Source organism: Hylobates moloch, unplaced genomic scaffold (genome assembly GCF_009828535.3).
Source record: "Hylobates moloch isolate HMO894 unplaced genomic scaffold, HMol_V3 SCAFFOLD_13, whole genome shotgun sequence".
Lineage (NCBI taxonomy): Eukaryota > Metazoa > Chordata > Mammalia > Primates > Hylobatidae > Hylobates > Hylobates moloch.
Genome location: NW_026652288.1, coordinates 11,173,825 through 11,201,168, shown reverse-complemented (window position 1 = coordinate 11,201,168; position 27,344 = coordinate 11,173,825). Strand labels below are relative to the sequence as shown.

At 46.7% G+C, this 27,344-nt stretch overlaps 1 protein-coding gene across 1 annotated transcript; it reads left to right on the top strand.

Annotated features, from left to right (window-relative positions):
* The first annotated feature begins 13,779 nt into the window (after nucleotides 1–13,779).
* On the top strand, nucleotides 13,780–25,559 carry NTSR2 (neurotensin receptor 2). Its single transcript, XM_032172261.2, is given in 5 exon segments — nucleotides 13,780–14,469; nucleotides 21,463–21,736; nucleotides 23,602–23,692; nucleotides 25,023–25,197; nucleotides 25,199–25,559. Coding segments are annotated over 5 exon segments (1,233 nt in total). The 5' UTR covers nucleotides 13,780–13,845; the 3' UTR covers nucleotides 25,268–25,559.
* The last annotated feature ends 1,785 nt before the right edge of the window (nucleotides 25,560–27,344 follow it).

The following is a 27,344-nucleotide window of genomic DNA, read 5'->3' as shown; positions in this document are numbered from 1 at the left end:
GACTCAACTTCTCCGGGTGCTGGTCCTCCTCTGTCCCTGCAGCCTGCGATGCCACGATGGCCTCCTGAGGTCTCTAACGTTCCTCTGTTGGCTCCAAAAGTGCTGCTCCCTAATTCTCCCTGTTCTCCCCTGGCAGGCTGTCTCTGCTGTTTTCATTACAGCTCCTGTTCCTCATTCCCTCCAGAGGGCACCCCCGCCCAGACAAAATCCATCTGGGATTGTCATAGGAATGAAATGGGAAAATAAATGAAAGGTACCTGGCTTCTTCCATCTAATGCAACATGCATACCATAGTGACCCTCACTTTACAGGCTTGGAGGCCAGCGCTTCCCCAGCATAGTGGATCCAGCAGGGACGTAGTGTACTCAAACCAGGCCTCTGCCATCCCAGGTCACTGTGCCATGACCCTGGCCAATGGGACATTGATGCTCCTGGCCTTCCTTACTGCAGGAGAGCCCAGAGAGTGCTGGGGAAGGAGTAGCGCAGAGCTGATACCCCCCCACCACCCATGACCTGGAATAGCTCCCACAGTGTGAGTGCCCCGAAACGTCGTTAAGCGTAAGGCAGAAAATAACAGCCCTTAAGACACGTCTACTGAGCTGGGGCACCAGCACTACTACTATTTTTAATTCATCCTATCAAGATATTTTAAGAACCTCATGACCAATGAGTGATAAGATAGTGAGGAATTATACCTGGTCATGTTCAGCATTTGGCCAGGATCTGGTAGAAGCAGACCATGTGGGTAAGAAGGAGCTGCTCTGAACATAGGCAAGGCCAGAGTCATCGCATTGATTAGGAAGGTGCAGTCCGAGGGTAGCCTCCCATACAAACCAAGCCGGGAGAGGGGCTGCAGCCGGCTGCATCTTGGCCTCGGTCCTCAGAGCTCCAGCCCCAAGGCACAGCCGTTTCACGCCCCTGTTGGTAGCAGGTGTTGGAGGAGACAGGTGGTCAGAATGATACATGTCCCACTGCTATGTCAGGCCGCTGAAAGCTCCACTGATCTACACAGTGGGCCAAGAAATGGGGTCATGGCCATTGAAGGGGCTCCCAGCCCATGCCAGGGCCCACTAGAAGCTCAGCATGGTGGTTAAATCCCACATTCTGGATCAGACAGGCCTGGGCTCCCTGTCTGACTCTTCCTCTTAGAAGCTCCTTTGACTTAGAGCAATTCACTCAACCTCTGAGAACCTTCGTTTCTTTGTCTGGGAAAAACAAGGATAAAAATAGAGTTTCTCCCCCAGAAGGCTGTTGTGGGAATACTTGAGGCCATGCATGAAAGTCCTTGACAATGTCTTCAGTGAGTGGCAGCAGCTATTCATCCCCATAGTCACTTTGGGAGGCAGAGACGGCTCCACTTTACAGATGGAGACACCGAGTCTCTGCTTTATTTGGGGCAGCTGCTGGCTACAGACCCTCCAACTTCTCCACAGTAGAGCTCCCAAATCCGCCATTTCTCCTCGAGTGACCTCAGCCAGGACCAAGCTGAATGTCCCTGAAACATTTTCCTGGAACCCCCAGCTGTCAAGAATCCACAATCCACCTGTCTCCTGGTGACCAGACTGCACCTGGGAGTCACCTATGAGCCCCCGAGAGCACTCGGTATTTCCTCACTTTTAACCCTTAGCTCCTGCTATGACTCCTCCCGGAATGCTTTTCTCCTGCTCCCCTTGTTTTCAGATTTGTCCTCTTCAAGACCCAGGCCAAATGCCCCCTTCTCCATGAAGTCTTCCCTGATCTCTCCACCTGTAATGATTTCTCCTTCCTTTGACCTTCGAGGGAAAGAATGAGAGCCTGGGACTGACGTCTCTGAACTCCTTCTCTGTGCCAAGTACTTTACTCACACATATCACCTCTAATCTCACAGCATTCTTCATGGTTAGGCAGTATCACCTCCCAGAGAAGGAAGCTGGGGCTCAGCGAGTCTCACTTGGCCAGGAAGGGGAACTTAGGCAGAGTCCTCATCATCCACTCCCCTTATTTGTTGGACACTTAGAATGTCCAGGGAGGATTAGTTGCCTGTGAATTTCTGTCTCATCATCCCAACACCACAGGGGCCCCCTCAGGACAGGATCCAGGCCTTACTCATTTTTAGCATTGTTAAAAGATAAACTGAGGTACAATACAATTATAAAACGTTTATTTGAATGAATAGCGGTTCATGAATCAAGAAACACCAAACCGAAAGTGATTTCAGGCTCCACCAGGAGAGCCCAAGGGGAGGGTTTTTATACGGCGAATGCAGAAGTAAAGCAAAGAAAGTATTTCATGTGTTACAATTATGTAGTTGACTTATTTGGCCTATCTCACTGGAATGTCCCTAGTTGTATAAGGTAGTTGGCAGCTTCTGATCGGTTGAGCTTAAGTTCTTTAAAAAAAAAAAAATAGGTATTTACAAGAAATAGCCCAAGTTAAATTTTGTTTATATTTGCAAACAACGTCAAGGTCACCTCCGTGGCTTAACTGGTTTTGTCTGCTCAGGGATTCTTCAGGCCCGGTCTCAGTTTTAATATTAATTTGAGTGAGTAGCACCAATAGCACCTCCTACTCTGGAGAGTGCCCACCATAAGAAAAAAAGGCAAATCCTGTCGTGGTTTTTTAATTAATAAACTTTTTATTTTTTAGAGCAATTTCAAGCCCATGCAAAAACTGACTGGTGAGTACGGACAGTTCCCACACACCTTCTGTTCCCACACATGCACACTCACCCCACCCCACCCCCACTATCAACATGCCCCTCCAGAGTGGTAGGTTTGTTACAATCAGTGAACCTACGCCGACATCATTATCACCCAAACTCCACAGTTTACATTAGGATTCACGCTTGGCATTGTACATTCTATGGGCTTTGACAAAAGTATAATGATATGTATCCACCATTATAGGGTCATACACAGTAGTTTCACTGCCCCAAAATCTTCTGTGCTCGACCTATCCATCCCTCCCTTCCCCCAACCGTTGGCAACCACAGATCCTTTTAGTGTAGCCATAGTTTTGTCTTTTCCAGAATATCATACAGTTGAAATCACACAGTATGTAACCTTTTCAAATGGACTTTTTCCGCTTAATAATTTGCATTTACGGTTTCTTCATGTCTTTTTCTGGCTTGAGAGCTCATTTGGTTTTAGCACTGAATACTATTCCATTTTCTGAATATGCCACAATTTACTTATCCATTCGCCTACTGAAGGACATCTTGGTTGCTTCCAAGTTTGGGTAATTAAGAATAAAGCTGTTATAAACATTCATGTGCAGGTTTTTGTGTGCATGTAAGTTTTCAATTCATTTAGGTAAGTACCAAGGGACATGGTTGCTGGATCGTATGGTAAGAGTGTACACTGTTTTGCAACAAACCACCAAACTATCTCCCAACGTGGCTGTACCATTTTGCATTCCCATCAGCAAAGAATGAGAATTCCTCTTGCTCTACAGCCTCACCAGCATGTGGTGTTATTGGTGTTCTGGATTTTGGCCATTCTAAATGGTGTATAGCGTGTCTCAATGTTGTTTTAATTTGCATCTCCCTGATGACATATGATGTGGAGCATCTTTTCACATGTTTGTATGCCATCTGTACATCTTCTTCAGTGAGGTGCCAGTTAAGATCTTTGATCTGTTTTTTCATTGGTTGTTTTCTTACTGCTGAGTTTTAAGAGTTCTTTGTATATTACGGGTAACAGTCCTTTATCAGATGTGACTTTGCAAATCTTTTCTCCTTGTCTATGGCTCGTCTTATTCTCTTGACAGTGACTGACACAGTCAGTGCTTTCACAGAGCAGAAAATTTGTATTTTAATAAAGCCCAGTTTATCCATTCTTTCTTTCATAGATTGTGCCTTTGGTGTTGCATCTGAAAAGTCATCACCCAGCCAAAGGACATCTAGATTTTCTCCTATATTCTTTTCTAAGAGTTTTATATTTCTGCATTTATGTTTAGGTCTGTGATCCTTTTGTGTTCATTTCTGTGAAGTGTAAAGTCTGTGTCTAGATTTCTTTTTGCATGTGGATGTCCAATTGTTCCAGCGCCATTTGTTGAATAGAGTATCTTTGTTCTATTGCATTGCCTTTGTTCCTTTGTCAAAAATCAGTTGATCATATTTATTTGGGTTTATTTCTGACCCCTCTGTTCTGTTCCGTTGACCTGCTTTGTCTATTCTTTTGCCAATAGCACACTGTCTTGATTACCATACCTTTTCAGCAAGTCTTGAAGTCAAGTAGTGTCAATCCTCTAACTTTGTCCTTCTCCTTCAATATTGCACTGGGTATTCTGGGTCTTTGGCGTCTCCAAATAAATTTTACAATCAGTTTTTTAATACCCACAAAATAGCCTACTGGGCTTGGATTTTTATTGGAAATGGCATTAAATCTATAGACAAGTTGAGAAGAGCTGACATTTTGACAATATTGAATCTTCTTATCCATGAACGTGGAATATCTCTCCATGTATTCATTCCTTCATTTATTTCTTTGGTCAGAGCTTTGTAGTTTTCCTCATATAGAATTTGGACATATGCTATTAGGTTGATACCTAAGTATTTCACTTTGCGGGGGTCGGGGGATCCTAATTTAAATGATACATATTTTAAAATTTTTAATTCTACCTGTTTATTGCTGAAATATAGGAAAACAATTGACTTTTGTATATTAACGTTGTATCTTGAAACCTTGTTATAATCACTTATTTATTCCAGGAGGGGAGTTTTTTTTTTCATCAGTTCTTTCGAGTGTTCTACATAGATGTCATCTGTGTCATCTGTGAACATGTTCTTGTTTGCTGTCTACTTCTTCTATTAACTTCCTCAGCATATTAATGATGGGTTTTATAAATTTCTGGTCTGAGAATTCCTACATCCCTGCTGTATCTGAGTCTGGTTCTGATACTTGTTCATTCTCTTCAAACTGTGCTTTTTGCCTTTTAGTATGCCTTGTGATTTTTTTGTTGCAAGATGGACATGATATACTAGGTAAAAAGAATTGGGGTAGACAGGTCTTTAGTAATGTAGTGATAAAGTGTGGAGGGAGAGGAAGCATTTTACAGTCCCATGATTAGTTCTCAGGCTTTTAATAATGATGAACATCATAGTGCTTCTCAGTTCTCCCTGTCCCTCTTTAGGTGGAACGGGATGGCTAGAGTGGTCTGAAGTTGGGTACTTCCCTTCCTCTGGTCAGTTAGACTCTGATAAAACCCCAGCAGATTAGGCCCTGGTAAAATAGCTTCTTTGAGGGCAGGCTTTGTTAAGAACAGGGTGCTCTGGCGTATTTCAAGGTGGTTCCCTTCACCTCCCCCTGCCAGAGCATGAGGGGATTTTTCTCTGATACTCGCTGTGAGAGTCCAGTTGAGCTCCTGGAGGTAAAACTCACAAAAGCGTGAGCCCACCCTCCACCATGACTGGTCCCCCTGGAGTTTTTAACTCTCAGACTCTTCCATACTCAGCCTCCAGCAATTAAAGTTTAAGTTTTCCTACCTGGGTACTGGTTCCTGTGGAGGTTTCCCTCATGGGTTTTGGCTCAGGAAAGATATGCTTCTCGTATGTGCCTATTGGTCTCTCTAACTCTGAGGGCAGCAGTTTGCCCTGTGACCTCACGATTCTGCCAGATCTAAGCAGAACTGTTGATTTTTCAATGTGTTCAGCTTTTTAATTGTTGTTAGGAAAGAATGACTACTTCTAAGCCCCTATGTGCCTGATGGAAAACTAGAAGTTTTCCAGGTTTGAAATTGCTAGTAGTTATAATTTATAAAGCAATGGCACAGGGGACAGATATTGCCCACTCTCATGGAATATATTAATAGATCATTTTCTCTTACAAGCAAAAGTATCAAAATGCCTGTTTGTCTCAGCATTTTCTTGTGAGAAATGGATAGGGAGGGGAACAGTGTTTCATTCAAATCCTGACTGTTCCACAATGTGCTCCAAGGCGTGGGATTGTGCATCTAGAAAACAACAAGGGGCAAACCAGGGAGTCAGGCAATAAAAGCAGACAATGAGGAGAGCCTTCAGGTGGCCTGGGTAATTTTGTGGGAATTAGAACATGCTCTTACTTTAGTGAGGGATACCTTGGGAAAAATAAGTGACTTTTCCATCAATTTCATCTTACCCATTTCAATTGATCAGGATCATTCAAATATCTACACATTTATACACATACATACATTCACATGCACACATGATCACACACACCCAGGAACACACACACACACACACATCATCATCACACATACCAATGATCATACACACAATCACACATACCTAAGATCACACACAGCCATGATCACATACACAATCACACACACCCATGATCACACACACACACTTATGATCACACATACCTATGATCACATATACATACACATCTAGGATCACACATACCCATGATCATACACACACACACCCATTATCACATACACACACCCACACACACCCACACCTATGATCACACACATCCATGATCATACAACAGTCACACACACACCTATGATCTCACACACACACATCCATGATCACACACACGCAGACACACACATTAGATCAGTTCAGGGTCCCAGCAAAAATAGATAGGACACTTGAGCCAGGTGCTTGAGGCTTAATAATGGGACTGTTTACAAGGATGTGGGCAGGGTTGAGAAAGACCAGCAGGGTGGGGGGTCAGGGGTGACCTGACCTAGGCCTGCAAGAGGAAAGGCCATTGCCACCCTGGGGTAGGGAGAAAAGGAGGTGGAGCTATGACCTGAGCCCAGGTGGAGGAGTCAGGAGAACGTCCCCCAGGTCACACATCCTGGCCACCAGAAACTGTGACTATGTTACCTCACGTGGGTGATCTTACATCTTCCACCACACTCCATGGCAAAGGAGAATTGAGTTGGCAGGTGGAATTAAGGTTGCTGGTCAGCTGCTCTTAAAATAGGAAGATAATTCTGGATCATCCTTAAACAGTAATCCAACCAGTTACCTTAGCCCCTCTTATTCTACCTGTCTTCACCGCAGAGCTTGACACACACCTGGCATCCCTCACTCTCATCCCAGCCTCTGTCCTTGCTGTGTTCACCCAGGTGGGCTCAATACAATCATGAGGGTTCTTAAAAGAGGAAGAGGGAGGCAGAAGAGAGCACAGAGATACGGCGTGAGAGGACTCAACCTGCCGCTGCTGGCTCTGAAGATGGAGGAGGGGCCTCGAGCCAAGGAATGCAGGTGGCCTCTAGGAAGCAGAGAAGGCAAGAAATGGATTCTCCCCTAGAGCTCCCAGAATGGAACGCATGCTTCCAGCGTCTGTATTTTAGCCTAGTGAAACCCGGGTTGCACTTCTACCCTACTCAACTATCAGGTGATAAACGCATATTGTTTTAAGCCACTAAGTTTCCAGCAATTTGTTACAGCAGCCCTAGAAAACTAACACACCAAAGAGTGGCTGGAGGAGAGGATCACCCTGCGGCCCTTGGGTGTCAAGGGTGTCAGCTGACCCATGGTAATCAGCCCCGAGGGACCCAGTCAGAGGAGCAAACACTGGAACTCTCTCTCCTTTCACTCACCTTCCACCACCGGCCAAGCTCTGTGGAGGCCAGAGCTCATCGAGAACGCTCTTTCTCTCTGACACACACACACACACACACACACACACACACATCTCTGTTGTTCCTATGAAGGTAAACTCTGCTTCTCTGAGTCAGAAAATCCTCCTGTGACTCAATCCTGGAGTGTGGAAAAGAGGGAATTACCTCTGCATTTTTAAATACTCTCTCCAATCCACATGTTGGCATCAGACTAAAAGCTGCATAGGGATTAGAAACTGTCAAAGGCAGTTCAGGCTGCCATAACAAAATACCACAGACTGGTTAACAACAGGAATTTATTTTCTCACTGTACTAAAGGCTGGAAGTCCAGGGGCAAGGTGCTGGCATGGTGGGGTGCTGCGGAGGGCCCTCTTCCTGGGGCTGACTCCTCACCATGTCTTCACATGGTGAAGAGGGGACAGGGGAGGAAGAGAATGCTCTCTGGTGTCTCCTCTTTAAGAACACTAATCCTATGGGATCAGGGCCCCACCCTTACAACATCATTTAACCTTAATTACTCCCTTACTCCAAATACAGTCACACTGGGTGTTTGGGCTTTAACATACTAATTTGGAGGACACAACTCAATCCATAGAACAGATTATTTTAATGAAAGCTTGCATGCAAAATACAAGAAGGCCAGGACCCAGAGCACACAAAGCAAATAGGAAACCTGGAGTCCTGGCCCCAGACACCCCCTGGCCAGCCAGAAAGCCTTGTAATACCTGACCCTATTGCTCAAAATAGAGCAGCTCTCACATCCCTGGACTCAGAACTGCTGCTCTCCATAACTTCCCACACCTGTTAGAGTCTAATGACTGAGTAGTTCTAATTATTCGCTGCTGAATTAGAAACAGACGAAGGTAGCTGCCTGCTCAGCAGTTGCACAGGAAAGCCAAGACTTTGATTCTGCAAAGTGGAAAATATCAAGGGTCAGTCTTCCAATACAGGCTGAAATCAGTGCAAACACAAATGATGTTTTATTCTTATTCAGAGGCAACATCAGGCTCTGATGAGTATTGTAGAAGCAAGAGCCAGGCCCAGAGCATCTGTGCATGGATATACTCTCTGTGAAGGGCTTCAAGTTCCTGTGACCATGAATGAGATTTACAAACAGGGAGTAGAGCAGTCATTGTGCCCCGATCCCCTGGTGAAGACAGAAATTCTCAGCCTTTTGCACACGCCTGTTGAGGGGAACCCCTAGGCAATTTGATGGTGCTGAATTCCCTCATTTCCACGTTCACTGCATTTTCCAGTACTCCCCTGACCTGTCTGGAGACACCCACTTGCAGAAAATACAAAGAAAATTCTCCTCTTTCTAAATAATAGAGAATGCTTACCTAGAGCTGTCCTGAGAAGGCATCAATACATGTCTTTGATGCTCCCTCTGGAAAACGTAGCCACCCCCAATAGTGCCACACATGAAAGACCAGAGACTGTCCCCTTTATCTTTGGGCTTCCCTCCTGTGTAGGCATTAAAGGTTTAACTCCCTGAAGTAAGTAACAGCCAAGGAGCTTCAGTCCCTGTGAATTTTTTTTTTTTTTTTTTTTTTTGACAGAGTCTCGCCCTGTCGCCCAGACTGGAGTGAGTGACGTGATCTTGGCTCACCGAAACCTCTGCCTCCCAGGTTCAAGTGATTCTTGTGCTTCAGCCTCCTGAGTAGCTGGGATTACAGGTGTGCACCACCGTGCCTGGCTAATTTTTGTATTTATTAGTAGAGACAGGGTTTTGCCATATTGGCCAGCCTGGTCTCGAACTCCTGACCTCAGGTGATCTGCCTGCCTTGGCCTCCCAAAGTGCTGGGATTACAGCAATCCCTGTGATTCTTATCTGCTCATTGCTCTAACTCAATGAGGTATGAAAAACAGATATTAGTCTTATCACCCTCCATTTCAGATGAGTAAACCAAGGCTGAGAAAAGCTGCGTGACTTGGACAAGCCATAAGACAAATAAGCAGCAGGAGCCAAGACCTGTCCTCACCTCTTCTGACTGCAAGCCCAGCGTCACACCAACCTAGACCTTGGGAGGCTAAGCACTTGGAGGATTCTTCCAAAGAGAAACAGAAACCTACCTTTTCCCTACAGGCCTTACTGAGCTACATGAAACCCATTGACATAGTTTGGCTGTGTCGTCACCCAAATCTCATCTTGAATTGTAGCTCCCATAATTCCCATGTGTTGTGGGAGGGACCTGGTGGAAGATAATTGAAACATGGCGGTCATTTCCCCCATACTGTTCTCGTGGTAGTGAATACATCTCAGGAGTTCTGATGGTTTTATAACGGGTTTCCCCTTTCACCTGGCTCTCGTTCTCTCTTGTCTGCTGCCATGTAAGACATCCTTTGCTCTTCCACCATGATTGTGTGGTTTCCCCAGCCATGTGGAACTGTGAGTCCATTAAACTTCTTTTCTATGTCATAAATTACCCAGTCTCGGGTATGTCTTTATCAGCAGCATGAAAACAAGCTAATACACCCATTAAAAAGTTAAGAATGTATTGGTACTGGTTATTTGGTTCAAAAAATTTGTTTAACATTCATCCATATGGAATCCTTAAACTTGATGTGAAAACTGAAGTTTAATCTCACAGTTTTCAAATTTTTTAGTTTTAGTTTTGTTTTACTTTTAATACTGTAAATATTTATAGAAATAACCCACGTAAACAAAAGTTCTCTGGGGTTGTCAGTCATTTTTAAGAGTATAAAAGGATCCTGAGACAAAAATGTTATACTTTTTAAAATTAAAACTGAGAATTTTTTAAGTATATATTTTTAATTCATTAAAAAATAATAAACCCATTACATGCTAACAATGCAGTTTTATTAGAAATAACCATGTTTCCGCCTGGGCGTGGTGGCTCACGCCTGTAATCCCAGCACTTTGGGAGGCCGAGGCGGGTGGATCACCTGAGGTCAGGAGTTCAAGACCAGCCTGATCAACATGGAGAAACCTCATCTCTACTAAAAATACAAAATTAGCTGGGAGTGGTGGTGCATGCCTGTAATCCCAGCTACTCGGGAGGCTGAGGCAGGAGAAGTGCTTGAACCCAGAAGGCGGAGGTTGCGGTGAGCTGAGATCATGCCATTGCTCTCCAGCCTGGGCACCAAGAGTGAACTCTGTCTCAAAAAAAAATAAAAATAAAAATAAAAAACCATGTTTCCAAATTTTAAAAAATTGCATTATATTGCTTCATATTTTTTGCAAATCTCATTAATGTCTGGCTGAACTGAAGACACCTGATTCCCTGCTTCTGCGTTCAATCTGTTCCAATATTATGCACTGGTTGACTTATATGATGAAAAGTCAATTTGTGTATAAAGAAAAGTCAATTTGTATATAAAGAAAAGTCAATTTCACACAGACATATAATTGAAAAAGAGGGAGGATATTTTAATAATCTTTCAGATACTTGTGGATATTCTTCTCTGATATTACACCAAATTTGACAAGTAGTGGCTTCTTAAAGGTTGTTACAATATGGAAACTGAAACTATACTGATGAATTTTTCATAATCAGTTAAATTAAAATCCATTGGTCTACTTTCCCTTTTGAATGGGTCTTTTACTCATGCACAATTTTATACCCTCGTACATTGGTTATTTGCAAAATACCAGTTCACCTAGTAGCCATGCAGATCATCCAACTGTTGATACATTTCATTATACAAAAATCACATTATCTAATATCACCATTGATATCATTAGTAAAGTCTTTGGATGTTGGGAAACTGCAAGTTCATAATGGCAGATACTATGGCCCAAAATTTCTTTCTGCAAGCTCAAATGTTGTAAATTTATTTACCAAAATATGTTCTGTTATTTTCCCTGAGTGCCAGGCTTACCTCATTCATTTTTAAGAAAATATCTGCCAAATACTCAGGCCTAAATAACCATAGTTTGGCAGTCATATTTTCAAGTAAAAATAATGTTCCAAGGAAAAAGCAGCAAGTTCATCTCGTGACTCGGACAAGTGCACAAATGCTTTCCTTTGAAATGACCATTGTACTTCAACAAGCAGCAGAAGTGATTTTATGCATGTGAAGAAGAAAAAGCAAAAATGTTAACCTTTAGGATACCAGGGCAAATATTACATTTAATTTTGAGTTGCTGGCACAAAAGCAAAAGGAGAAGCACGATACACTCCATCGCTTACAGTAATAGAAAAGAGGAAGCAGACAGGAAAGGCATATATTGCTTGATATTAAAGAAATTATTCTGAAATAATTTCTCAACCCCAAACATCATATATTATACACAAACTTCTCTGCTGCCTGTTCACATGGGCTTCCCTCTCTCCTCCGAGGAGTCTTCGGGTAGAACATAATCAGAGCTGAAACAGGGACAGAGCGGGGCAGTGGTCGTGACAAACATTTTTATTTTGTCTCAGATTTCACATCATATACTGAGACTTCTATATAGAAAAAACAGTTGGATCTGTAGCAGTTTATAACTCATTAAAAGCTTTTAAACCTGTGAGATACTGTATAAAATTATTCTAAACAATGATTTCAGAGAAATGAGCACTGTGCATCACCACAGCCTCTCCACTGCCCAGCAATTTCATCATCTCTCCTATTGTTTTACGGCCTTGATTCATCTCTTAATTTCCTTGAGATCACAAGAAATTAAGTGGACACGACCTTTCTTTTAAAATTAAAACTTCAAGGCCAGGCACAGTGGCTCACACTTGTAATCCCAGCACTTTGGGAGGCCGAGGCAGGTGGATTGCTTGAGGCCAGGAGTTTGAGACCAGCCTGGCCAACATGGTGAAACCGTGTCTCTACCAAAAATAATTTTTAAAAAAAGCCAGTCATGGTGGTATACACCTGTAATCCCAGCTACTCGAATGGCTGAGACACAAGAATCGCTTGAACCCTCAAGGCAGAGGTTGCCGTGAACAGAAATTGTGCCACTGCACTCCAGCCTGGGCAACACAGCAATACTCTGTCTCAAAATAAATGCAATTAAAACTTCAAAATACCAATTAGGAAGGAGTTGTAAACCATTAAAAAATCACACATTCTGACAAAGAAAGCCCTCTTCCTTTCTTTGTTCCTCAACTGCAAAACACATCAGACTCAATATAAGTCTAACCGCGTCTGCTCAATTGACTTTCCTGGTGGGATGTTCTCATTTGTAGTTACAACTGGCCACATAATTTGCAAGACTCTATACAAAATGAAACCGCAGGGTTCCTTGTTCAAAAATTAGGCAGCATTCCCAGATGACAACAGCATTTGACTCAGGACGAGGCCTTTTCAAGCATGGGACCCTGTGCAAAAACACAGTCACACTCCTAAGAACAGCCTTGGTTGTTAGTGATTCTCGTCATTCAATAAATGCTTATAATTTCAATAAACTTATTGTGCAGAGTAAAAGTATATTTACATAATCTCAATTCCAATGTAGATATGGTTATATGCCCACATGGAAGATTAAACTGATTATCACCGGGCCATAATAACTTTGCTGAAGACAAAAAAGTCAGGATCCCTGGGTTCCAATTTCAAGTCTGCCCCCCAGCAAATACCAGCGGTCTTGGATGAGATGAGATGGCCTCTGGGCTTTTCGGCTCTAAAGTTCTGGTGTTTTGCATGAATTTAGAAAAGTGAAAGGTTTTAAAACATGCTAAAAACACTTCTCACTTCATCCCCTAGCTCCATGAGAATGACACTCTCAAAGGACTGGGAAAGTGTGGCACCATGAGGATGTATTCTCAGTGACAAAGGAGCTTCCTGGGGCTCTTAAGATGGCATTGAAATAGCCCTTTAGCAAGAACAATAACAAAATGCTGAAGTGCTGGGACAGTCTTTCCCAAGACCTCTCCCGAGCTGCACACACACACACACAAAGCAACACCAGGGCCAAGGCGCAAGACGAAAGCACCATGTCTATTTATGCTGCAGGTAGAAACTTCCACACACATTCGCTCATTTCATCTTCCCAGAAATTCTGCAGTGTCGATAATAAAGTTGCAAAACCAGATTCAGAGAGGTTAAAAAACTTGCCCAAGATCACAAAGTTCGAAAGTGGTGGAGTCCGGCCCAAATTGTGATTATCAGCCGCCAAAGGAACCCCCTTTCCACCAGCACGGACTTCCCTGGGTTGGACTGAACCCAGACGTGTGACCGACGCTAACGGGCTGGCACTCGCGGTCTCACGTTGGCTCAGAGACACCCTTTCGGAGGCGTGTCCTCCCAGTTCTAGAGATTCCCAGAGAAGAGGAGGTGCTCACTAACCAGGCAGCTCGCCCAGACTCTGGGCAGGGAGAGGGAGGGAGCGCCGGCCGCGGGAGCGGGATGGAGACCAGCAGCCCGCGGCCCCCGCGGCCCAGCTCCAACCCGGTGCTGAGCCTGGACGCCCGGCTGGGCGTGGACACGCGCCTCTGGGCCAAGGTGCTGTTCACCGCGCTCTACGCACTCATCTGGGCGCTGGGCGCGGCGGGCAATGCGCTGTCCGTGCACGTGGTGCTGAAGGCGCGGGCCGGGCGCGCGGGGCGCCTGCGCTACCACGTGCTCAGCCTGGCGCTCGCGGGCCTGCTGCTGCTGCTAGTCGGCGTGCCGGTGGAGCTCTACAGCTTCGTGTGGTTCCACTACCCCTGGGTCTTCGGCGACCTGGGCTGCCGCGGCTACTACTTCGTGCGCGAGCTGTGCGCCTACGCCGCGGTGCTGAGCGTGGCAGGCCTGAGCGCCGAGCGCTGCCTAGCCGTGTGCCAGCCCCTGCGTGCCCGCAGCCTGCTGACGCCGCGCCGGACCCGGCGGCTGGTGGCGCTCTTGTGGGCCACCTCGCTCGGCCTCGCCCTGCCCATGGCCGTCATCATGGGACAGAAGCACGAACTGGAGACGGCGGACGGGGAGCCGGAGCCCGCCTCCCGAGTGTGCACCGTGCTGGTGAGCCGCACCGCGCTCCAAGTCTTTATCCAGGTAAGGGCGTGGAGAGCGGGAGTTGGGGGGGGGGGCGGTGCTGGGAGGAGGGAACACCCTCTCCCCGGGGAACAGACATCTTCAACTCTAATGCTTGCCACCACCCAGAAAGTTGGGTCTCGTTGCTCTGTCCCATTTTACTAGACGGAGGGAGGCGTGGCCAAAGTGAAGCATTGAGAGAAGTCCCGATTTAAATTCAAAATTAACTCCAAAGTCAATGTTCCCACTCTTGCGAGAGTGGTGCTCAGACATTACTGGGTGTAAAGTTGCCTGCGGAGCCTGTGAAAATACGGAGTCCATGACCCACCCAATTTCCTGCCTCAGTAGCCCGAAGTCTGTGTTCCAATGAGCCCCCACAGACGGCTCTGGAGAGGACCTCCCTGGAGGTAGGGTGGGGACGGGGAAGGCACTCCCGGCCTCTCTTCCAGAGGCCTGATCAGGCTTCTAACCTCATTTCCTGTTACCTTCTCCTGGGCAGCCTTGCCTCCTCCAGGCCACTTGTTCCCCCACACCTCTTGCCCCCACTTTCCCCGAACCCCCCACCATGCCCAGCCTCTGGCTTTTAAGTCAAAAGCTCATTCTTCCAACCCTTCTTATTCCCCAAAGTGCAGCTCTGATCTCACCTCCTCCCCAACTCCAGGGACTCTGCCCTGTCTTCTGAATTCTCTCAGCATGTGATGTATTTGCAGCACTTCACAATGCATTTTCTGAAAGTGATGCTCACCTTTTTAAGTGTCTGCCTTCATTTCCGCATCGTTCTACAAGCAAGTGTCCTCTGGTCGCTTGCTCTAGTCACATTAGACCATGATCTCATGTATCCAGCACATTGCGGAAGTGGGAAAGGCTGAGAAAGCACAGGCCCCTCCAGGCCCTGCTGGGCCTCCAGGAAACCTAAAGGAACAAAGCAGGGTGGAACCAGGACCCCTTCTCTGCACACTGGCACACGAGGGTATGTGGGAGAGTTTACTGTGTGAATTCATCAGGGCACATGGAGGGTGCAGAGGCTGCTTAGGGGACTCATCCTAAGCAGCCTCCTAAGTGGCTTCTTAGTGCCACATCCCCAGGCGAGGCTCCCTCTCGTGTTAAGCTGCCTCCTGCAGCTGGAAGCCCAGCCTGCCTACACAGTCGAAGGGCCCTCTCTAAAGTCCCCTCTCCCTTCCTATACCCTCTCCTCGTTCCTGAAGATCCCACCTTTGTTCGTGTCTGCTCATCCACCCCCTGGGCAGGGGTAGAGGACTGAGAGGTCTCAGGGAAGGTGTTCACTCACCAACCTGCTTTTCACTCATGACCAAGAGAAATCCATGGAGCAGGCAACGTCTTAAGATTTCATGGGTGTTCAGTGGAGGCACTTTGTTCCCATTCAATCTAAACATTGTGGAGGGGAGAGGGACTCTCCATGGCCGGAATCCTCCCAGATCTTGAGCATGCCCCACAGTCCTGCCCCCGGAATCCACAGAGGCCACCGAGTCATCTTCAGAAGTGTACCTCTGTGGAGTGGCTGTCCTGGCAACAGGGCCGTCTCTCCACTGAACTTGTCACCTCTTATTTCTTTAAACAACATCTTCCTCCCCTAGTTCCTTTCTGACAGGCTCAGCCCAGAGATCCCTTGCGCATCACATGGAATCTGCCATGATCAACTGTCTGCAGTGATTTTCCCGTGGGTCTGGGGGCTCCAATCGGCACCTGGAAGCAGGACACAGGTCTCCCGTGGATGTGGGGTATGGAGGGTGGGATCTGGCCTGGAGAGAGGGAGAGAAGGATGGAGGGACAAAATGCCTGAGGAAGATGTATTTATTTGTTTCCTTGTTTATTTTACATGGAACTTCGCATTTAAAAGTTTATAAGGCTCGGTGCAGTAGCTCAAGCCTGTAATCTCAGCACTTTGGGAGGCTAAGGCAGGAGGATCAGTTGAGGCCAGGAGTTCGAGACCAGCCTGGGCAACATAGTGAAACCCTGTCTCTCCTAAAAATAAAATAGTTAGCTGGGCATGGTGGCACGCCTGTAGTCCTAGCTGTTGAGGAGCCTGAGGCGGGAAGATCCCTTGAACCCAGGAGTTTGAGGTCGCATTGAGTCATGATTGCATCACTGCACTCTAGCAGGGGTGACAGAGCAAGACCCTGTCTCAAAAAATAAAAATTAAACATTAAAAGTTCATAATCTGTTTCTGAACAAAAAATCTAGCCATTGTGGAAGGGGAAAAAGAGGCTGGAGAGGGGTGTAATCAGAACTCTATGTTGCAAATGATGGAAACAGAACTGGAGGCAACTTCAGCCAAAATAAAAAATTGAAGCAAGGATGTTGGGGCAGCCAAGATCTCTGGACAGAGTCAGGGCCTCAGGGATCCCAGGAGCCCCTCTCTCTCCTGCTCTTCCCAGACTCAGAAAGAGGCCTCTGGGTGTCTGTGGGTAGGGTTCACATGCCCAGGTCTGTCCACAGGGCAAGAACATGGCTGCTGGCATCCTCTGTGATAATTCAATGAGATCATGTGGAATTGCCCAGAATATTGCAGGTCCTCAACAAATGTTCACCTTCTTTCCTTTCCTGCCTTTTCTTCCCACCTGAGGGTTTAACTCCAGCTCTCCCTTCCCAGCCTGGTACAGTGCCTGGCTCACAGGAAGCAGAATCAGGGCCTTCCCACCTGTCCCGTCTTCTCTCCCTCCCTGCCTGCTCTGCCCTTCTCCTTCCCTCCCTCCTCTCCTCACTCATCATCAAGCTCCCTCCTTCCTCCACCCCTGGCCTCTCCTTAATAGCTCAGCTCCATTTGCCTTCTCTGGATTTACTTTTTGTTTGTTTTTTTTTTTGATATGGAGTCTCACTTTGTCGCCAGGCTAGAGTGCAGTGGCACGTTCTCGGCTTACTGCAACCTCATCCTCCCGGGTTCAAGCGATTCTCCTGCCTCAGCCTCCTGAGTAGCTGAGACTACAGGCGTGTACCACCACACCCAGCTAATTTTTGTATTTTTAGTAGAAACGGGGTTTCACCATGTTGGCCAGGATAGTCTCGATCTCCTGACCTTGTGATCCGCCCGCCTCGGCCTCCCAAAGTGCTGGGATTATAGCCGTGAGCCACCGCGCCCGGCCTAGATTCACTTTTTGTTTGTTGTTTTTTATTTTATTTTTATTTTTTGCTTTGAAAACATCTTTACTGTTTAAACAAGGTTATATACGTAAATTTTTTAAAAATTTGAGCATGAGTAAGCAAAGGGGTGTGAGAGTTTGGTAGGATGAGGAACCCCACGGCAGCTGTCCCTGTGGCCTCTGGGGCAGCAGCTGGGAGGACCGGCGAGGAGAGACCAGCTGGAGACCCTCAACCTCATCTCTCTGCTCTCTTTGCCCAGGAGATCTTCCCAGGCCTCCCCACCACTTTAACCCACTGCCACTGGGTACCCCAGCTCTACCAAGGGGTATCATCCTCCTTTTGCCACATTGATTCAGGTCCTGCTGTTGCTGCTGGGCAGCAGGATTCCAAGGGCTAAAGCGCCTGAGTGCCTTCCTGCAGTCTTGACCTGGTTTCTTGGCCTCAGAGGCTGTGACCATGGACTGTGACTTTAAACTGAAGCTGTCCAGCAAGTGGGAGCCGCTTGAGGACCTGTTTGAATCTGAGGACTGCAAAGCAGGCTGAGGCACTTGGGGTCGCGTCTACAAAGCCAAGAGGAAAGGTGGTTTCTTCACAAGCTTGAGCACCCACAGGCCCGCCCTCTTCGGAAAGTCTGTCTCATGCTGACAGGGAAGTAGGGCTTCTGTATGACCTCTGACTTATAATCTAGTGGTGCAGAGCTACTAACAAACAAGAAGCCAGCTCAGTTACCTTGGGGGAGAGTGAGGTCATCATCACCTCCCATCCTAGATGCAGTCTGCCGCCTGCATGACCACTGGGAGTTGCATAGGTATGTAGAACCTGCCAATATTTTAACTATGAGTAAAGATCCTGAGTAATAGACGAGTCAAAATTACTGATATGAGTGGTACTCTATTTTTTTGTTCACCTTTAAAGCCTTGGGCAGATCTGGATCTAGCAGCTGTAGCATTCTGGTTCTGAGTCCCAGACCTACTTATCGAGGCAAGACATTATTCCAGAGCTGTTGATACATGGGCTATAGAGTGTGTATTTGCAGAACTACTAATGTCAGAACCAATATTTTTTATCATCCACACTAGTAACCTTTAGCCCCATGACAAGCTAGCACTAAGCACAGAGCAGCAGGTACAGGAATCTACCTCCCAGCTGCCTGCACATGGTTCCCAGCTGCAGCAGGAGAGCCAGCGCATTGCTGCTCAGATCTGGCTGTGCAGTTCTCCGCTGAGGCCTGGCATGGCTGTGACGATGAACCATATTTCCACAGTGCCTGGGAGCCGAGTTCCACCACTTGTCACAGTCTGGAATAGTGACTTCCAGGCTGTTCCTAATTGGGAGACAAGCTTGCAAAAAAAAAAAGTGCCAAAGTGCCAAGCAGTGTTTGTGTTTTGAATATGCTACTCACATGGTTTCCTTGACATGGTTCAACCTGGCCAGAGCAATGAAGCTGTGAAATGAATTCTGTCAGCCTAACAGCATCTTTTGACAAATAGTGCGTTTAAAAATGTTTAACTTGAAACATACAGTGTATGTTAACGCAACAAAATAACCAGACTCAAATTAGGATTATTTTGGTTCTAATATTTTATCAGTGAGTTGATTCACTGTTCATATTAATCAGTGTTTTTTTGTCCAAGAAAATTGCTCACAGTTTTTGAAAGTATGAAAAACTATAGTTTTCCCAGAAAGATTTTAAAACTCCCAAAGATTAATTACTAATGTATAAATACATTTTTAATTTTGGTCTTTGTCTTGACTCATATTAAAGCTACAAATTGATAGTAATTAAGTATGTCATTACTGATATAAACCTGTTTGGTTCCTCAACAAACTAAATCGATGGTCATAGGTAGTGTTTTATTTTTCCGTCAGTGTTGCTGATTTGTGAGCAAGCATTAAGATAAAAAAGCCGGAATGATAACTCCATAAAAAGGCACAGGGTCCAATTCAGATAGTTCATATTGATTTTAAAGTGGTATTAAATATCATTCAGTTAGTCTGGGCACAGTGGCTCACACCTGTAATCCCAGCACTTTGGGAAACCAAGGTGGGCAGATTGCTTGAGCTCAAGAGTTCAGGACGAGCCTGGGCAGCATAGTGAGAACCCCATCTCTACAAAAATTACAAAATTTAGCCAGGCGTATTGGCACATGCATGTAGTCCCAGCTACTCGGGAGGCTGAGGTGGGAGGATCACTTGAGCCCAGGAGGCAGAGGTTGCAGTAAGTTGTGATTGCACTACCGCCCTCTAGTCTGGGTGACCTCGTCTCAAAAAAAAAAAAAAAAAAATGCTCAGTGTTTAAAACGTTTGCTAAAGGAAAGATGGAAGAGAGCCTTAGAACTGATGGGGGGAAACCCTAGAACACATTGATTTTGAATTTTTAAAAGTAAACATTTAAACCACAGGGTATTATATAAATAAATTCATTTTTCTAAGTCAAATAGTATCGATGATAACCCAAGGTGTGTGATGGAAAACAGCAATCCTGTCGTTCTCCACACTCTGATTCATTTCTCTATTTCTCTAGTTGAGAGGCAAGTACCATGCGTTCTTGTCTCTTGCCCTCTTTGCCTCCATATTTCTATAGAGCACACTAGCTTTATTTCTCAGTTTTAAATTGTATCCACTGTCTTATATTTATAGAAAATGAGCATTTCACTCTACTACATTCCTATCCCTGCCCTCTGCCACCATCACCTCAACACACACTGGCCCCCTCCTCCTTCCAGTATAATTCTATCCCTGTGCTGGGTTAAATTTATGTTCAGTATTTATGTAATTGTGACTATGTAAACATTCTTCACAGATGATCCATGTGTTGTATTTTCTTTCTAATCCAAAGACTTTTGTTTTCTTTGCAGTTAATAATATATGGTCTTTTTTTTTCATTTGCAAAGTATTTTACGTACCTATTTGTAGTTCATTTTCAGCTTCTCTATCACAAGCGTAAATGCCCTTTCAATATGTTCTGATCCATTAGATAATCTACCAGTTTCATCTTTTATTTTTCAATTCTCCCTGGAGCTCTCTGGTCTCCTGCTCCAGTCCCACTGGTTGCTCTCTAGTGCACAGGGGGACCATAGGGAAGTCTCATTTACACAGGGGAGTCTCATTGCCTCCAGGGAGCTCCCTTCCATCTGCACAGGGGCCCCCTGGAGGCTCCCTTCCATCACTCAGTGGGTCCTCTGTAGGATACCCCATTTTGAATGACAGGTCTTCCTCCTTATTGGCTTACAACCTTATTTGTCTAGAACATATGTTCTTTTAATCTCCTGAGACCTGAGGAAGGATCCATAGAGGGTAAAAAAATTTGAGAATTTGCATGTCAAAAATTGTTTTCTTTTATCCTCACGTTTGTCATAATATGACTGGGTATAAAATTCTAAGATGGAAGCCATTTTTCTCACAAATTATAAAGCACTGCTCATGATTTTCTAGCTTCCACCATTGCTTTTATGAAGTGAATGTCATTCTGGTTTTCCATCCTATCTATGTGACCTGTTTTATCTGTTTGGAACTTTCAAGATCTTCTCTTTATACCCAAGGTGCTAAACGTCATAAGAGTGAGACTTGCTGTGAGTCTATTTCTGTCCATTCTTCTGGGCACCCAGACAGCCTTTCAGTCTAGAAGCTCAGATTCCTCAATGTTGGGAAACCTTTCTTGAATGCATTTTTAAATAAAATTTCCTCCCCTCTGTTTTCTCTATTTTTTTCTTTCTGGAACCCCTATTATGAACATCCTAAACTAATCTGAAATTTTATTTTCTCTCTCCTCACTTTCTGAGAACTTTCTCAACCTTATCTTCTAACCCTTCAGCTGCTCCTTCTGCTAGCAGATTCCGGGCCTGGGGCACAGCCAGATGGTGAGGGCCACAGGGCCCTGGCACTGCCCCATAGCCCTTGGCATTACCTCCACAGGTGAATGTGCTGGTGTCCTTCGTGCTTCCCTTGGCACTAACTGCTTTCCTGAACGGGGTCACAGTGAGCCACCTGCTGGCCCTCTGCTCCCAAGTGCCATCCACTTCTACCCCAGGCAGCTCCACCCCCAGCCGCCTGGAGCTGCTGAGTGAGGAGGGTCTCCTCAGCTTCATCGTATGGAAGAAGACCTTTATCCAGGGAGGCCAGGTCAGCCTGGTGAGACACAAAGACGTGCGCCGGATCCGCAGCCTCCAGCGCAGCGTCCAGGTTCTCAGTTAAGTCCTCTGTAACATCACCCCAGAAGAAAGGGGCCCAGGTTCCAGGGCTGCCTCCACCAATCCCTGGCCGGGTGACCTCAGCAAGTCACTACCTCTCTCAAGGCTTCCTTTATCCTATGCCCCAGGGGAACTGTATAACCAAGAGACTTCCTGTAGGGTTCGGTGGTATAATTAAAGGAAAGAATAGGAATTCTGTACACGAAGCCTCCGATCTGCTCCAGGGAGTTGCACACACAGGCAAACAGAGACCTGACCACTTTTCAGTAAGTCTGGCGGTGTGGATGAACACAAGAAGCAGTTATAGTTAAAGACTGCGGCTGCAAATTGTGGACTCTCAGATGGGCTGGGTACCTAAATCCAGTTCCCTTCAAACTCCATTTTCCCTCCTACAACACGGATCTGTTTGCTTCCTTGTTTTGTAAGTCTCTGGGAAAATTTGGCCTTATAAGAGAAACTCCAAAAGGCACCGGAGAGCAGAGGTCTCTCCAAGCACCCACCATAACCCAGGCACTAGCTAGGGTATGGAAGGATCAAGTACAAGACAGGCACTCTGCTGTCATCAATGTCACAGTCTTGTGTACGGACAGAGACGCAAGAGCTAAGTGCAATGTGATGTGATAAGTAACACAAAGTCAGCACATGAAGGTGTCAGACTTCATTTTATGGACAATGGTCAGTGATTGAAAAAGTCGATGTCCATGAGTGACGGGAGATTTGCTTTTGAGACCTATTGCACTCAGCTCTTTGGAGAATGAGCTAAATATGCCTTTCAAACTTCAGTGTGCATAAGAATGATCTTGAGAGTTGTAAAATGCAAGCCACGGGGCCCAAGATTCTGCACTTCTACCAGGCTTCTCATTGGTGTTGACACTGCTGGTCCAGGGGCTACCCTGGGCTAGATGATGGCTTTGCCAGTCGGAGCAGAGTAGAAGCAGGAGAGGGAAGGGGTGGGAGGTTGGGGAACTCGTCATAGTCCAGTGCAGAGGCAGTAAGAGTGTCTTAGGGAGGTCGCAGTGAGAGCAGGGAAAGCACACAGAGGAGAGATGCTAAGAAGGAACTTTTTAATAGACTGGATATAGAAAGGAACAGAAAAATAGGAGTCTCTGGCTTATGGCTTGAGTGCCAGATGAATGGCAGTGCTGTAAATTAACCAGAGAAAAGACTAAAGGAGCAATAGGCTTTCTAGGACAAGAAAGACACGAGTTCTTTTTCTTTTTGAGATGGAGTCTTGCTCGGCCACCCAGGCTGGAGTGCAGTGGCGTGGTCTCAGCTCACTGCAACCTCCTCCTTTCAGGTTCAAGCAATTCTCCTGCCTCAGCCTCCCAAGTAGCTGGGATTACAGGCACCTGCCACCACGCCCAGCTAATTTTCATCCTGTTAGCCTGGCTGGTCTCGAACACCTGACCTCAACTGATCTGCTTGCCTCGGCTTCCCAAAGTGCTGGGATTACAGGCATGAGCCACCGTGCCTAGCCCAAGAAAGACACATTTCTGTTGTACATGCAGATCAATAACCAGGTAGGGATATCTAGCCCTGGGTTGGGAATATATTCTAGTGGCCAAGAGGAGGTCCTAGAAGCATGCTGTGTCCTGGTCATGGTCACAGAGAGAGGGGAAGCCTCAGAAGCATGGCCTGTGCCATGGACATTCACCCAGAGGACAGGATCACATGAGGTATGAGAAGAGATTCAGGTCGGGATATATCAGATAACCTCAAAGCCTCCTTCCAACCCTTGACTCCAGGACCAAGTTAGAGGGAAATGCTGCTGTCCCCTTGGGCATCATCCTCCCTTTGCAATGGTGTAACTGAGAATGTGTTTGCTTTCTCCTGGCGCTGTCTCTCCCTTTCCAATGCTCTGCAGGAGCCATCGTGGTCATGTATGTCATCTGCTGGCTGCCGTACCACGCCCGCAGGCTCATGTACTGCTACGTCCCTGATGACGCGTGGACTAAGTGAGTATGGCAGAAGGACCCTAGCACACAGGGAGGGCCCAACTGGGCTGGGCCTGGGGTCTCCATTGCTCTCCAGAGGGACCCTCCATTGCTGGGTCCTCTGGAACCCTGGACTGCATTCCACCTGGCCCTGTGCAGTCGTCTGTGCCTTGAAATCTCGCAGCCAGGGATGGGGAACAGAACGTTGTCTCTGACCTGGTAAGGCCGTGTGCATGAGAGGCCTAGCCAAGACTGTGGGATTCTCACTACAGGAGAGAGAGAAGCCTACAGCCTGGGAAGGGGGAGCACAGGCCATGCTTCTGAGGCTTCCTCTCTCTCTCCTTCCTCTCCTATTCCAAGGAGAGTGTGAGGAAGACACAAAGCTGTGACCCCATAAGCTAACAAAGGTCCCCTCGGCAGAGACCAAGACATGCACCCCCTTTTATGACATGGTTGGAGAAGATGAGAGAATTCATAATCTGCCTTTCAGAAATCACTGTGCCCCAATCATAAGTGGGAATCAAACATCCAAAAGAATCGAGGTCCCAGGAAGCCTCCACAGAAAGAGCTATGTGACAGATGCCTCCTCCTCAGGAGCCACCAGCACCCCTTACACTTGCGCGGGCAACATGAGCTTGTGCCAAGTGCTTCCCACTGCGGAGAACCTGCAGCAAGGAGTGTGGTTCCTCAGAAGGACCTTCGGCTCTTAGTGTAGCCACATCTCCCGACCACACGCAGCAGCCCGGGGCACCCAGGGCCTCAGTGGCTGGACAGATGGCCCCTGTCAGTCAGCAGTGTCACCTTACCATGAGGTGACCAGGAACCACAGCCAGGAATGGCAGATCATAGAGGCTGGGTGGAGGGCGTCAGCAGCTGGGGACGAAACATTTGTGGAATTTACATTGTGCTTCCTGGCCGGGTGCGGTGGCTCACACCTGTAATCTCAGCACTTTGGGAGGCTAAGGCAGGTGGATCACCTGAGGTCAGGAGTTCAAGACCAGTCTGGCCAACATGGTGAAACCCTGTCTCTACTAAAAATACAAAAATTGGCTGGGCATGGTGTTGTGCACCTGTAGTCCCAGCTATTTAGGACTGTAGGCAGGAGAATTGCTTGGGCCCGGGAGGCAGAGGTTGCAGTGAGCCGTGCCGTTGCAGTCCAGCCTGGGAGACAGAGCAAGACTCCGTCTCAAGAACAAACAAACAAACAAACAAACTAAAACACTGTGCTTCCTGATAGCAGAAAATAGGCTTCCTCATGCAGCCCTCTGGAGGAGAGGCATTCTCCAGCAGGAAGTGGACACTGCGAGGAGGTGACAGGTCCTCTAACCAGGCTTCTGGGTTTCTCTTACAGCCCACTGTACAATTTCTACCACTACTTCTACATGGTGACCAACACACTTTTCTACGTCGGCTCAGCTGTGACTCCTCTTCTCTACAATGCCGTGTCCTCCTCCTTCAGAAAACACTTCCTGGAAGCCATCAGCTCCCTGTGTGGGGAGCAGCACCCCATGGAGCGGTTACCCCCTGAAGCCCCGGAGTCCCACCCTAATGGATACAGCTTCAGGCTTTGGGGATCCCCCAGAAACCCAGACCTGAATGTAATGCAAGAATGAACAGAACAAGCAAAATGACCAGCTGCTTAGTCACCTGGCAAAGCAGCTGAGCAACCTTATCACTAATCATTCAAGCATCGCAGCCAGGGTGACTTCTATCAACCCCAGCTCTGCTGAGAACCATCAAGTGCAGGGAAGCCACGTGACCCTTCCTAGCCTCAGGCTCCCTCGTCTGTGTAGTGGAGATAAAGAACAGCACCCATCTCTTAGTGTTGTCTGAGACTAAAGTGCTTAGCACAGAGCCTGGTGTGTAGTAGATGCTCAATAAATCTTTGCTGGCATGATTTCTGTTGTTATTGTTGTTGCATGGCTATCGTCATTGCTTTCCTGCTGTCCTGAAAGCCCAGGACATTCTTCTGTAGTTTTACGCTCAGGTGTCCTATAAATTTCCTCAAATGACAAATCAGCAGTGCCCCAGAAGCTGACCAAATTGGTGCCTCACATGAGCTGTAGTAAGATTCTCCATTCTCTCCCAGGCAGGGAGCAGCTGTTGACACTGACAGCAGCTTCTGCAGACTCTGGAAAGCCAGTGGGCGGCTGGCGTCCCCTCCTGCCTCTGGCCAAGCCAGCCCATGTGGCTTACAGGGTAACGGCCATGCACACTCTGCCACGAGGCATATGTGGCCCAGTTATGCTCTGGCCAGCGCAGTGCTGGACAAGAGTTGAATCTTAATTCTCTTCATCAGGGCAGGCTCTGCCTGTTTGACAGCAGGCCTCAGTCCCTGCACTGCCCGCACAGGCCAGGCCCACTTCCTGCCACCAGCCTTGCACCTGAAGGCAGTAAGGCTGAGGCCAGGGGAGCAATGGTGCTTTTCCCTGAGTGCAGAGGACGCAGTGGCAAAAGGCAGGGGAGGGTACCGGCCTGTGAGGGGAGGAGGAGAGAGATGAGTGCAGGACAGATCACCAAGGAGAGGTTCATTTTGATAAACTGCGTCAACGCTTCCCTAGACTCTGTCCACCTCCTGACCCGTCCCCCACCCCCTACTCCCATGATGAACACTGCACACACTCATCACACACACAAGACCCCAGAGGTGTTTATTTCATCAAGCTTCCATCCCTGAGCCATGACTTTATCAGTATCAGAATCCTAGGAGGCTTTCGCTAAACGTTCAAAGTATGCACGGCGCACCTGTGATAGTTTCTTATGGCTGCCATAACAAAGTAACACAAACTGCGTTTCTTAAAACAACAGAAATGTATTCTCTCACAATCCCGGAGGCTACAAATCTGAAATCCAGGTATTGGCAGGGCGCACTCACCAAAGACTCTAGGGAAGGAAACTTCCTTGCTTCTTCCACCTTCCGATGGTTCTCAGCAAACCTTGGTGTTCCTTGGCTTGTAAATTTATCACTCTAATCTCTGCCTCCATTGTCACATGATAGTCTGTCTGCCTCCACGTCTCTCTCTCCCGTCTTAGAAGGACACCAGTCATACTGGATTATGACCATATGGGACCCCTTCACTCCACTATGACCTCATCTTAGCTAGTTACGTCAGTAATTATATCAGTAATGACCCTATTTCCAAATAAGGTCCCATTCTGAGGTCCTGGGGCTTAAGAGTTCAACATATCTTTTTTCAGGACATGATTCGACCTGTAATACCACCCAAACTCCCCCTCCTCAGCAGGCTGGACTCCCACCCTGGGAAAGACCCTTTGATAGAGCAAGAACTTGAGTTAGAGTAGCCCATGGTCTCAAGTGAGAAGAAAGAGTCCTCGCCAGAGTTTTAGAAAGAAAGGAGAAGGAAAACTGGGACAGCATATTTGGCGAATGACAAATGCAGTCATAGAAGAATTCTTGTTTCTTCTCTAGATGTGAAGGCCTTTAAAAAGCTGCACTGGCCTTTCCAACTGTTTTGTGAAATAAAATGCTAATTCCCTCTGGGCTGGGAAATCTGCCCAAGCAAGTAGACTGAAAAAGAAATGAAAGCTGTCAACACTGGATGCACCCTTGGTTCACAGTCTTCCCTTCAACAAAAGCTGTCTGCAGAATCTTAAGCCAGATCTAGGAGGTTTCATGCAATTTTTAAGATTAAAAGTGATTTCTAAACCTTAA